General features: G+C 36.9%; 7 protein-coding genes across 7 annotated transcripts; 3 read left to right on the top strand and 4 right to left on the bottom strand.

The window, feature by feature from the left end:
- Nucleotides 1-382: 382 nt before the first annotated feature.
- DPL1 (sphinganine-1-phosphate aldolase DPL1) lies at nucleotides 383-2,116 on the bottom strand (the record flags this gene model as incomplete). The annotated part of the gene is made up of 1 exon (XM_003957378.1): nucleotides 383-2,116. The coding sequence occupies one exon, from the start codon at nucleotides 2,114-2,116 to the stop codon at nucleotides 383-385; it is 1,734 nt and encodes a 577-aa protein (XP_003957427.1).
- Nucleotides 2,117-2,296: 180 nt separating this feature from the next.
- On the bottom strand, nucleotides 2,297-4,102 carry HDA2 (Hda2p; the record flags this gene model as incomplete). The annotated part of the gene is made up of 1 exon (XM_003957377.1): nucleotides 2,297-4,102. The coding sequence occupies one exon, from the start codon at nucleotides 4,100-4,102 to the stop codon at nucleotides 2,297-2,299; it is 1,806 nt and encodes a 601-aa protein (XP_003957426.1).
- A 176-nt stretch (nucleotides 4,103-4,278) lies between these two features.
- On the top strand, nucleotides 4,279-4,992 carry MHR1 (mitochondrial 54S ribosomal protein mL67; the record flags this gene model as incomplete). The annotated part of the gene is made up of 1 exon (XM_003957376.1): nucleotides 4,279-4,992. One exon carries the CDS (start codon nucleotides 4,279-4,281, stop codon nucleotides 4,990-4,992), a length of 714 nt encoding a protein of 237 aa, XP_003957425.1.
- On the bottom strand, nucleotides 4,892-5,506 carry ATP5 (F1F0 ATP synthase subunit 5; the record flags this gene model as incomplete). Its single annotated transcript, XM_003957375.1, has 1 exon — nucleotides 4,892-5,506. One exon carries the CDS (start codon nucleotides 5,504-5,506, stop codon nucleotides 4,892-4,894), a length of 615 nt encoding a protein of 204 aa, XP_003957424.1.
- A 420-nt stretch (nucleotides 5,507-5,926) lies between these two features.
- On the top strand, nucleotides 5,927-7,471 carry BFR2 (rRNA-processing protein BFR2; the record flags this gene model as incomplete). Its single annotated transcript, XM_003957374.1, has 1 exon — nucleotides 5,927-7,471. One exon carries the CDS (start codon nucleotides 5,927-5,929, stop codon nucleotides 7,469-7,471), a length of 1,545 nt encoding a protein of 514 aa, XP_003957423.1.
- Nucleotides 7,472-7,541: 70 nt separating this feature from the next.
- Nucleotides 7,542-8,819, bottom strand: PRO1 (glutamate 5-kinase; the record flags this gene model as incomplete). Its single annotated transcript, XM_003957373.1, has 1 exon — nucleotides 7,542-8,819. The coding sequence occupies one exon, from the start codon at nucleotides 8,817-8,819 to the stop codon at nucleotides 7,542-7,544; it is 1,278 nt and encodes a 425-aa protein (XP_003957422.1).
- A 254-nt stretch (nucleotides 8,820-9,073) lies between these two features.
- CFT1 (cleavage/polyadenylation factor CFT1) lies at nucleotides 9,074-13,126 on the top strand (the record flags this gene model as incomplete). Its single annotated transcript, XM_003957372.1, has 1 exon — nucleotides 9,074-13,126. The coding sequence occupies one exon, from the start codon at nucleotides 9,074-9,076 to the stop codon at nucleotides 13,124-13,126; it is 4,053 nt and encodes a 1,350-aa protein (XP_003957421.1).
- Between the last annotated feature and the right edge of the window lie 74 nt (nucleotides 13,127-13,200).

Genomic DNA, 13,200 nt, shown 5'->3' with positions numbered 1-13,200 from the left:
TTCAAATGTCAATGAGTCAGGTAATAATCAAGTAAAATCGCTATGATCTCGTAGCGTGAATTCTTTGAAGAACAAAGGGGCAAATAAAAAAAAAGAGAAGTAGGAAAACACTAGTAGCGTTATCAGCAAATGGGGCTAGCAGCCTAACAAACAAAATCTATGATTCTGCGTCTATCACACGAATAAAGTGGTGAACCTGAATGAATAAATTTGTTACTTTGGAAAGTGATAAATATTCTCCCTAATTGCTTTGTATGCTTTTTTTCCTCATCAGCCCGTGCCGCTTTGAAAAGACTATTTATAGAAATTTATTATGGAAAGTTTACTTACCGCATATATATATATATATTTATGTATATGTAAAATGGAAGTCGTGAGTTCATCAATTCTTGTTGGGACGTGGTTTCAGCTTGTATAGAGAGTCTAGGAAGCCCACAATGAGTCTGTCGGCAACTCCGGTAGTCTTTACGCTGCCCGCGACACCATACACTGCACTGGTCCCCGTAGATGATGGCCTAGCATTGGGATCTTTCAATAAATCATTTACCGATCTTGACAACAATTCACATAGTTCATCGATGGCATCGATACTCAGTCTTGTTACTGCCAAATGTAAGGCTGCAGGTTTCTGAAGCGTGCTCAAGTGCCATCCGTTCTTAGCTAATCTGTCGGATAATTCGTAGACGTCAATGACATCGGACGTGAATGCAACGACTGAAAATTTTGGATCTCCGATGATTCTCAATGTAGGTGACAGATGGGTTTCAATGAAGTTCTTTAATTTTCTTGCCGCATTAATCAAATCCCTGCACGACTTCATATAACCATCTTCACCAATATTAATCATGGTAGCCCAACACCCAACAACAAGAGCACCGGGTCTAGAACCAGCTAGAGTGGATGAGCCATATAAACCGCCAACCCAGTCTGGATTGATATAATATTGTTCCGATCTTAAAACCTCGTTACGATACATCAGTACAGAAGAGCCCTTTGGTGCAAAACCATACTTGTGAGTGTCACATGAAATGGATGTGACACCGGGGACTCTAAAATCAAAAACAGGCATATCAGTGAAACCAGCCTTTTCTGCAAATGCAACTACGAAAGATCCAAGACAACAGTCAACGTGTAATGGGATGTTATGCTTTTGTGCAATCTTACCTAAACCAACAATATCATCATCGATGCCGTGTGGAAAATTTGGCACAGATCCACATAACATTACTGTATTCTTATTGATAAACTTCTCTACACGTTTCAAATCGACTTTGAAAGTGATTGGATTCAAAGGTACATGATGCATTTTAATTCCGAAATAATATGAAGCTTTATCAAAACCTGCATGGGCAGTAATTGGTGCAATCATCTCAGGATTCTTAATTCCCTTATGCCTTAGACCATACATTTTAGCACTGAGAGAAGCCAATAACAAAGATTCGGTACCACCAGATGTAGTTGTCCCACATGCTCCTTCGGGAGCATTGAACATTTTAAGAATCATGGAAACTACCTCTGACTCCATTTTACGTACAGCAGGGAAAACGTCAGGATGTAATTGATTTGCAACACAATATTTTTCGAATGCTTGACTTTGTAAATTGATCAACTTTGATCCACCGTGATATACCGCACCAGAAACTTTACCATCTTCCCATTTTGTATGTGGAAGAGCCGTCTGCAATTGATCCAATTGCTCTAGAACCATATCTTGAGATACACCTTTCTCTGGTAAGGAAACATAATCAGGAAGTCGTGGATCTGTTTTAATTAAATCGTTTTCAATTGAAACTAGGGCATCGTTTACCTGTTTCTCAACTTTTTCTCGAAGTAAAGGAGATTTAAGTAGCCAATTGATCGTCTTCTTAATCCACAAATGAACTAACCTCTTCACGTAGCCCATAGGACCATAACATTTCACATTAAATATGAGGTCCGAAACGATCTTGTAACATAAAATTAGGAAAAGATAGTCCTTGACGATTTGATACCAAGGAGTTACCTTAAAATACGTTATAAGACGGTTCCATAACAGATGCGCCGCCAAATTCACATCGAGGGAACAAAAACGATCCCAATCAATTTTATTGGACCAACTTTCACAACTTAAGCTCATCATTGCTACCGCTTAAAGCTTCAATTGCAATTTCATTTGAGACGTTACTTTGTATTTTTTCACAACAAAAGTAGTCGAACTTTATTAGTCTCGGATGTTAAAGAACCGAAATTTCAGTACGTAAAAAGTCAATTACTGCTTCTAACATCTAAAAATGTATCTTTTATATAGAGATATATATTAGCCAGTGTATGATGGGGTGGACGATCTCGTAGATCTTATCCTGGATCTTTCAACGGAAGCAGTCGACGAAGTGTTAGTCAGATCATAATCCGAAGTCATCTTGCTGATATAATTGTTCAAAAATCTATTTTGGGACCGTATCGATTCTAATTCTCTGGATAGCTGTGCTTCAGTCAGTAGAGTTGATTCTAAGGTCAATGAGGGCTTTGCTTTGCTCTTTTGCGATTCTTCAAGCAATTTTTTAGTGGCATCTAATTCTGCAGATTTTGTAGCTGCAGAAGTAGATTTCATTTGGTACAGATTTCTCAAGCCTTCACATTCTTTCGACCGCTGTTCGTTAATTTCGTGTAACCGAGAGAGCTGCCCTTGTAGTTCCTTTTGCAACAATTCAAAAGCTGTTGATTTATCTTCCGGGGATGATAAAAGCTCTTCAAGATTAGCCTTCTTCTCACGTAATTTGGTTAGTTTTTCTTCTAACTTAGTTTGTTCTGTCGTTATTCTCTCCAATTTCTTTTCAGCCTCATTAGATACTTTCTCATTATCTTGGAATTGCTTGAACATAGCTCCAGTTTCCCCTTTCAATCTATCGATGTTATTTTGTCTTTCAGTTTCAATAGATCTTTCATTCAATATGGCAGATTCATTCTCATTTGAAATCGACGTTAATGTATTCAATCTGTTCATCGTCAATTTCATTAGCTCAGTTTGGTAGGATTTCCAGTCTAGTTCCAGAAGTACTTTTTCTTCGAACTTAGGAGTCATATATATTGAAACATCTTTATTTTCTCTGGATAGTTTGATATCAGGTAATTGAAAAGTGGTATCTTCATTTAGTATAGCATCAATAAACGCATTATAATCAATATTATTTGTATTATTATCGATATTTCTATTTTGTAAAAAATGTGAAATTGACTTAACCATATTCTTATACTTCAGATCATGATCTACAACATCGCCTAGCCCGTGATTTAAGATATAATGATCTGGGGAATCTTTAACTAGTAATTTTATAGTGGGGACTATACCTTGTTGAAAAACCGGCAAATTAAATGGATCGAAACTTATAACCAGATCCAGTGGGGTATAATTGGAGAGCAGTGTATTGTCGTTCGTTAAATGTGTTGTAGTCGTTAAAAAGATCCAATTTTCAGATTTCAGGGCCTGAGTCCTCTGTCTTTTCAACTGCCTTCTAATGGAATAATCGTAATCATCTTTCGGATAGCCGGTATAAGAATTAGATGATGATAAAGAAGGTGAAGAAGAAGTTGGCGAGTTGTTCGAAGGAGTGGGCAGAATTTTTGGGAACTTGTGCTTCTCATCATGCAAGGATGTACCTGATAGTCTTTTAATTTTGAATTTCGAACCAAGCAGCAGTCCTTCTATTAGATCCAATTCCTTGACGCTATGAGCAATGATAACTAGTTTTAAAAATTTACTGTTATCCTTATGACTTTTATCCACGAGACAGAGTAACAGTTTCTGGAGGATTTGTAATTTTAAAGAGGCATTAACCAAATTTTCCGTGGACTCTAATTTTAGAAACTGACCTGGCATGTAATGATCGACCAAAAGAAATGGATGATTAGCAATCGACCTAATATGCGAGTCAAACATGTAATTCAATTGTTTAGTGGAAAGTTGTGGGTAAGTCTGTTCATTTTTCACAATGTCAGTGTTTTGCAATTCAGATTCGAATGAATGTTTATGCAAATTTAGTAAAATTTCCACCAGATCTTTCTGGAAAGCAGTCAGCCCTATGGGCAAGTAGAACTGTTTTGTACTATGAGCAGTTGAATTCATACCACACGGAGAGAGTTCTTTTTATTTGTTGCGTCTTGAATTAACTATCACTACTGTAGTATCTCTTATATCTTTCGAGAAGTAAAAAAATATATATGTATATCTAATTAATATGCGGGACAAACGAAGGCTACAGTGAAAGCAATAAGGACACTGAGTGTTATTTGGTTAATGAAATGAACAAGTTTCGTACTGCCAAATGGTTAAAGACGCACAATTTTGCACCACAGGTGTATATATATCGTAATTTGGAGCTCGGATCGACTGTGTATACACAGGTGCCCACGATATCGCAGTACAATATTGGTAAATGCTTCCCCAGAACGAGCTGGAACAATCCGTTGCCGTCGAAGAGAAGGGATCTGTGGAAGTTGATGTGTTTGGTGAATTGTAACGACTACGATAGAGTGGTTAAACTGTACCAAAACTTGGTGAGATTAAGGTATTTGAGAGACGTGATGTCTAAACGAGGTAATGTGTGGTACAGTGGTCTGTATCGTCCTATATATGCACAAGAGACTGTGGCAGACCTGAGAGAGTCCATTTTAAACTTGGAAGAGTGTGCGCTGAAGGATACTGATGATGAAATGAGTATTTATTGGGGAGATAACTGGAGAATGGGAGAGAAAGAGACCTGGTGGGACTGTTTACCACAGGTAAAACACAATTTCATCCCTAAGAACTGCAACAATTCCAGAGAAGAGAGTAATTTGATTAAAGAAATTAGTGAATACACTCTTAAAAGCTTAGTAAATAAAAAAAAGCTCATGTATATATATATATATATAGTTAAATATCTTCATTTAATAATTTATTCAATTTTTGAATCTTTGACGCTACACTTAGATCCACTGTTTTCTCGTCGATTTCCAGCACCAACCCTCCCTTAATATCAGGGTTGACGGTATTCCGTAACTTTAAAGCGTTATTGGGGCCAATAAATTTAGATTGGGTGATTGCTTTCTCGAGTCTCTTTAACGATTTACTATCTAGTGGTTCTATCGTGGTCACCGTAGCATTGACAATCCCGTTAAAATCGTCATTCATTTTCTGGAAACTGGACACTATGTCAGTCAACATATACAGTCTATTATTCTCAGCAATTACTTTGAGGAAATTAACAATATTAGGGTTTAATTGTGGTTGAGTCTCCACTATTGCGTTCACTACAGCAACTCTGTCGTCCAGCGAAAGAGACGGATTATCGAACACAGAATGTAACTTCTCATCTTTAGACACCAATTCATTCAGCCCTAAGAGCGATTTTGACACTGACTGTAACTGGGCACTATTCGTTTTCACTACGTTGAACAACGATTTAGCGTACGTATTCTCGACACCTTGCATTTGCGATAGCCTGGGGCCCACCGAATGGAACACACGCTTCACTGACACTCTCAACATCCTCCAAGACTAGTTGACCGTACCGCAGCTTCACTGCACCACTCATCTTTTTCTCCCTCTTCTGCTCTCTTTTTATATAGAAAGCGACGGGAATCATCACCAATTTTAGTGAATCTTATTGGCCTGCGCAATGGAAGACCTTCACAGAGCCACTCCTGAGGACCGTGCGGTACATATTTGGCATCCTGATGGTTACTTTTAATAGTATGGTTGATGAATTGGCTCCAAATTGCGACGTTTTGTAGTATTACCTTCCTATATAGGAAATTATGTGTCTATAAACGGTAATAGTTACTTTTTTCGGCTCGGTTCTTTCTCTCTTACATGAGAAAAAGGCGATGAGCTAAATGAAAAACAGAGAGTTTGAAAAATTTTCAATGAGAAGATAGTATCAAGAGAGACCGTGAAAGGAGTAGTTATATGATGGCTAAGTCTTTGGGAGAGCAGATATCCGAGTTGGCTAACAAGCCAGCAGTCGAGGATTACGATATTGAAGACACGGATTTCAAGAATAATAGAGCGGAGTCAAGCGATGATGAGGGAAGTGGTGATGAAGATAACGATGAGCTGAAGAAAGCGCATTATTTGAAGGTGGAGAAGTCAAAATTGAGAAAAGAAGTTGCTTTGGATGTCACTGATGCCAAATATGGCGGTGTCAAAGGGTCTAGAGGCCAGCTTTACAACTCTGAACCAGCAGCTGACGAAAGTGATGAGGATATCGATGACGACAGTGATGCTGTATCGTTTAGAACAGACTCTGAAGATGAGGAAATGCAAGAGGAAGAGAGTGCCGATGAGAGTGTGGAAGAGGGAGAGGATAATGATGACGACGAACAGGCCAGAAGAGATCGTCTGTCTAGACTTGTTCAGCAAGAGACACAACTAGCAATGAAAAAATTATCTTCCACCACTCAACGTGATGCTATGAAAGGTTATGCCATTTTAAACCAAACCAAATTGTTCGATAATATCATCGACTTGAGAATAAAAGTGCAAAAAGCTCTGCTCGCTTCAAATTCATTACCTTTAACAACCGACTCATGGAACTTATACATGAAAGATGACAACAAGAAGTTATTAAAAGAAAATAAGAAGTTATTAGATAAGGTGCTCAATCAGTTGATCGATTTCAGGACTGTATTCCAAGCTAAAGACAATATAAATCAAGATCCAAATGAAGATCTGCAGAAGAAGAAGAGATCCTTCGAAGACATTACAACCGATACAAATTCATTAGATTTAAAATTGAAGGAGTACAGAATTGCAGTGCTCAATAAATGGTCAAACAAGATTTCAATGGCATCTGGTAAGTCTCAATTATCCTCTAATAAATTTAAATCCATCAATCAGCCAGCTAATGTCCAAGTAGAAAATCAATTAGCAGATTCACAAAGACTCCATAAACGTACAAGATTGAATAGAAGAAACGTTGTCCCATTGAACTTCTCCAATGATTTGAAAAATGGTAAATTAACAAAATTACAGCAACCTGTCAGTGAAGAAAATAATGATGAAGATGATGATGCAGACATTCCAAAAAATTACGATCCAAGAAAAAAAGACAATATGTCAATTGATACAACTGAAAATCCATATATTTTCGATGATGAAGATTTTTACCGTACATTATTGAATGAATTAGTGGAAAAGAAAATAGCAAATTCAAATTCAACTACAAACTCAATCACCATAACAACAGCTTCAAAAAATAACAAATTAAAGAAGAACATCGATACAAAGGCATCAAAGGGAAGAAAATTAAATTACTCCATTCAAGAATCGATAGCTAATTTTGAAACTCCAATTAATGGAGGTTACAAATGGGATGATCAACAAATTGATGAATTCTTTGCCGGTTTATTGGGTCAAAAGATCAATTTTAACGAAGATGAGTCTGAAGTTGAAAGTGAAGTGGATGTTGAGGGTGAAGCAATTAAAAATGATGATATCCAGATTTTCGGTTAAAACAGCATATGTGTATAAAATATATAGTCATTGTATATTAAGCAAGTCATAAAATTGGTTCATAAAGTAATTAATGAGGAGGGAAAGCCAAATTTTCTCTACGTGCAATGTATTCACTGTCAATATAGCCTAAAATATCTTCAATTTCATCACTTTGTAGGCCCTTTATCTTGGCAATTTCAACACTAGTGTAATTACATCTAGCTCTTCCAACAATTTTCAAAGGACTTGATGTGTCTAGCTCTCTATTTGGCAGTCTTTTACCAATTTTGATATCGACACATTCTAAATCATGGAATGATCCTTCGACGTCAATGACACCAGCTGGTAATAAACCAGCTTTATCCTTACGTGTTAAAGCGAGATATGCGCCCTGATCGATAATGATGGAACCTTTAGCGACAAGGCCGTGCAATATCCAGAATTCTCTGTTTTTCAAATGATGTTTGGTGTCATTAGCAATAAATTTAGTGTGAAGTGGAACATCTAATTTGATTAATCTTTCGAATTCCTGTTGTTGCAAGTCCCATATGTCACAGCTTTTATATTTATCTCTTGCAGAATTAGAATCCATATCGAGATTTTGCATGTACTCTACAACTTTACAAAGATTTGCTGGAACCGTACTTTTCATGATAATCGTGTGTGTACCTGCATTCGTAGCCAAGTCTGCAGCAATTAATTTGGTGGCCATACCACCTGTACCGACGTCAGAACCCGAACCGCTTGCAGTATTTACACCTGGCAAACCTTGAGATAAATCTGGAACGATCACTATTGGTTTAGCGTCTGGGTTTGTTCTTGGATTGTCTGTATATAGACAGTCCACATCAGTGAGTAGAACCAAGTAGTCGGCACCAACAAGCGCTGAGGTAATGGCTGATAATGTATCATTATCACCGAATTTAATCTCACGGATTGATAAAGTATCGTTTTCATTAACGATTGGAACGACACCTAGATCTAATAACTCATTGATAGTGTTCTGAGCGTTCTTATACTGGGTCCAATCGAGGATATCGTTTCTAGTCAAAAGAATCTGGGCGATTCTCTGACCAAATTGAGAGAATAAAAGATCCCATCTACCGATAAGTCTACCTTGACCCACAGCTGCAATAGCTTGAATCTCTGCGAGACGTTTTGGTCTCTTATCCATGTTCATCGTCCGTAGCCCAATAGCAATACCACCACTAGAGACAATAATCACCCTGTGACCCTCCCGTCTCAACTTTACCACGGTTTCCACGATCAGTGACATAATCGCCAATTTTGGCTCCTTCGTCTTCTCGTCCACCAAAGAAGACGAGCCCAATTTGATAACAATAGTATATTTCTTCTTCTCAGTCATCTTCACCACAATCTAGCATGCAACAAAGCCTAATGTAGCCATAAATGATGTATAAACTGGCCCATTGGATCTTCATCTTAGTCTTTTTTTTCACTCGAAGCTCATCGAGGAAAGAAAAGAAAACTGATTTATTTATCCCGTGCAATGTGAGAAAGTGGAAACTGAATATTTATAACATTGAACATATAAGAAGCTCAAAGTGAGTACTCAAATCTATCGAGTGTTGCGTGTTGGACTTGCTTAGCAGTGGTGCAATGAATGTTTACGATGATGTGCTAGAACCTACTGTGGTGTCACACAGTGTCACTGGTAATTTCACCACAGATTTGCATAAAGAGTTAATCACCGTGAGGACGAATATTTTATCGATTTATGAAGTGTCTGCTGATGGTTTGCTGTTTTTGACTAATGAGTTCAAGTTTGACGGAAGGATAACGGATATTGCATTGCTTCCAAGGCAGGACGCCGCGTTAGACTATTTGTTGCTATGCACTGCGGTGGCTAAGATTTCAATTGTGAAATTCGATCTTGAAAGCAATTCAATTGAAACTGTAAGTTTACATTACTATGAGGACAAGTTTAAGGATCTATCGTTGGCAGAACTTACTAGAGAATCAAAATTGAGGCTGGATCCTGCAAGCAGGTGCCTCGTATTGTTCAATGAAGATAATATTGCAGTTTTACCATTTGTAATGAAAGAAGACGAGGAAGACGATGATGAAGAAGGCGAAGAAGAAGATGAAGATACGTATGAGCCTAGGATAAAACGATTTAGGGCTAATATCAATGGTAGAGTCACATTTCCAAGTACAATTCTCAGCGCCAAGACGATACATGAAGACATTCAGAACATCATCGATATTGAATTCTTAAATAATTATTCGAAGCCCACTGTGGCTATATTATACCAACCGAAACTTACATGGGTAGGTAATTTACAATTACACCCTCTACCAACAAAATTACTTATCGTTACCCTGGAATGTAACACCAACGGTTTTGAAACTTCACTTTCGCATATCGTCATTGCAAGATTAAATGAATTACCCTGGGATTGGCATAGACTTATCCCTGTTACAAATGGTATTGTGATAGTTGGGATCAACGAGTTGGCATATGTTGACAATACTGGTGTTTTACAGACTGTTATCTTGTTAAATTCTTTTGCAGATAGAAATTTGAAGAAATCGAGAATCATCGACCATTCCAAGGAAGAAAGCGTATTCAATCATTCTGCCATGAAACACATTTGCATACTCAAAACAACCGATGGCAACGAAGATGATGCAGATTTATTGCTACTGATGGATGATCGTTCAAATTTATACTACGTACAAATGATTTCAGAAGGTAGATTGATGACTCAGTTCGATATCATAAAATTACCAATAATTAATAACATATTTATTAATAATTTGAATCCTACATCCATTTCACGACTTGACAGCTCATCCTCTAGGGTGAACCTAGATCTATTCTTTGGTTTCCAATCTGGAGATGCATTTGTTTGTAGATTAAATAATATCAAGTCTGCAGTAGAAACTAGAAAGGAACATAAGGACGTGTTAGATTATCCATCAAATGCGGATGAGTATGATGAAGACGGTGCAGACTTGTATGGTGATGACGATTTATACTCTGATGAAGCTACTTCTACGCAACGTGCAAACAGTAAAGAGAATGGACGTTCGAATATGATTGAAACAGTAGAACCCTTTGACATTGCACTTTTGTCTTCGTTAAATAATATAGGTCCACTTACATCATTGACTTCAGGTAAGGTATCTGCCGTAGATCAAAATAATAAAGGTTTGTCCAACCCAAATAATAATGAACTATCGATTGTTGCCACTTCAGGGAATGGTACAGGATCTCATTTAACTGCAGTGCTTCCAAGCGTTAGGCCAGAAATTGAGCTAGCTTTGAAATTTATTAGCATAACACAAATATGGAATTTGAAATTCAAAGGAAAAGATAAATTCTTAGTCACAACAGATTCAACAAAATCAAAGAGTGACATATATGAAATTGACAACAACTTTGCGCTTCACAGAGAAGGTCGTTTAAGGAGGGATGCCACTACTGTGTCTATCGCTATGTTTGGGTCAGACAAGAGAATTGTTCAAGTCACTACCAACCACTTATATCTTCTTGATACTACCTTCCGCAGACTCAATACTATTAAATTTGATTATGAGGTAGTTCACGTTTCAGTGATGGATCCTTATATTTTGATTACCGTATCCAGAGGTGATATTAAAGTCTATGAATTAGAACAAACTCAAATGAAAAAACTATTCAAAGTGGATCTTCCAGAAATCTTAAAAGAAATCGTTGTTACATCCGGTCTTATTTTAAGAAGTAACATGTGCAATGAATTCCTACAAAAGAGTCCAGAAGAAGAAGAGCTACTTTTCACATTTGTTACAGCGGATAACCAGATTATTTTCTTTCCTAAGGACCACAATGACAGAGTTTTCCAATTAAATGGTGTCAGTGATTTAAAAGAAAAGTTATTCATAAGTACTTATCAATTACCAGATGAAATTATACCAGATCCATCAATAAAGCAGGTTATGATAAACAAGTTAGGTCATAATTTCAGGGAAGAATATTTAACAATTCTAACATATGGTGGTGAGATTTATCAATACAAAAAATCCTCTACTAGACATAGCCGGTTCTACAAAAACTTATATAGGAATAATTTGCTCATAACAGGTGCACCTAATAATGCGTATGCCAAAGGTGTAAGTTCGATTGAAAGAATAATGCATTTTGTCCCAAATTACAACGATTACTCTGTTATATTTGTTACAGGAAGCGTGCCATACATTATTATCAAAGAAGATGATGCCACCTCAAGAGTATTCAGATTTGCTAATATTCCACTAGTCTCTATGTCAGGTTGGGGAAAAAAATCTGTGATGTGTGTGGATGATATCAAAAATGCGAGGGTTTATACCTTGGATCATAAAGACATTTACTATGGTAATAAGTTCCCACTTAAATCGATTAAAATCAATACAGAATTAGAGGATTATATGACATTTAATAAAATTACATATCATGAGAAAACACAAACTTACGTTATCGCTTATAATAAAGAAATTGATTATGTAGCGAAGGCCGAAGATGGTGAACTTCTTGTAGGCTATAAACAAAATGTACCACACGCTAAAGGTTTCCAAAGTGGGTTACTACTAATCAATCCAAAAAGTTGGAATGTTATAGACAAAGTTGAATTTGAAGAGAATTCGCTTGTTAATGATATACGATCAATGATAATACAAATAGATTCCAGAACCAAGCGCAAAAGAGAGTATATTGTTGCTGGTTTTTCTGCCGTCGGTACAGAAGATTTACCACCCTCTGGTTCCTTCCATTTATATGACATTACTGCAGTGGTTCCTGAGCCAGGAAAACCAGATACAAATTATAAATTTGAAAGATTTTTCAAGGAAGAAGTAAGAGGTTCAGTTACTTCAGTTTGTGAAATCAGTGGTAGGTTTGCCATTAGTCAAAGTCAGAAGATTATGGTCCGTGATGCCCAGGAGGATGGTTCTGTGGTCCCTGTTGCATTTCTGGATATACCTATTTTTGTCACTGATATGAAAAGTTTTGGTAACCTCATGATTATAAGTGACGCAATGCATGGATTTCAATTTGTTGGTTTTGATGCAGAACCATATAGGATGATACAACTGGGTAAAAGTGTTTCCAAATTCAAAACTATGTCAGTTGAATTCCTCGTCAATAATGGTGATATATATTTCGCGGTTACTGATAGAGATAATATTTTGCATGTTTTAAAATATGCACCAGATGAACCAAACTCATTTTCGGGGCAAAAGTTGGTTCACTGTTCCAGCTTTAATTTGTACGCTGATAATTCTTGCATGGTTTTACTTGCTAAAAATGATGAGTTCAATAAGGTGGACGATACAAATAGAACATATCAAGTAGTAGGTGGTCAAACAGATGGTTCGATGTTCAAAATTGTTCCTTTGTCGGAAGAAAGTTACAGGAGGCTTTATGTGATCCAGCAGCAGATAATCGATAAAGAAACTCAACTTGGTGGGTTGAACCCAAGAATGGAAAGATTATCAAACCAATATTTACCCTTATGTCATGTAATGCGTCCAATGCTCGATTTCAATGTAATAAGAAAGTTCAGTGCCATGCCAATTTCAAAAAGACAAGCACTAGCCCAAAAATTGGGTAGAAATGTTCATTTTGAGGCCTGGAGAGACCTGATAAATATTGAGTATTCTCTAAGGTCACTTCGTGATGATACTAATATATAGATGAAAATACAAAATGTAAATATACTCATATAAGAAATTCATTTCCGAACATACCTATTCGGTCAAATATTTAT

Source organism: Kazachstania africana, chromosome 5 (genome assembly GCF_000304475.1).
Source record: "Kazachstania africana CBS 2517 chromosome 5, complete genome".
Lineage (NCBI taxonomy): Eukaryota > Fungi > Ascomycota > Saccharomycetes > Saccharomycetales > Saccharomycetaceae > Kazachstania > Kazachstania africana.
This window is presented reverse-complemented; position numbering and strand designations above follow the sequence as displayed.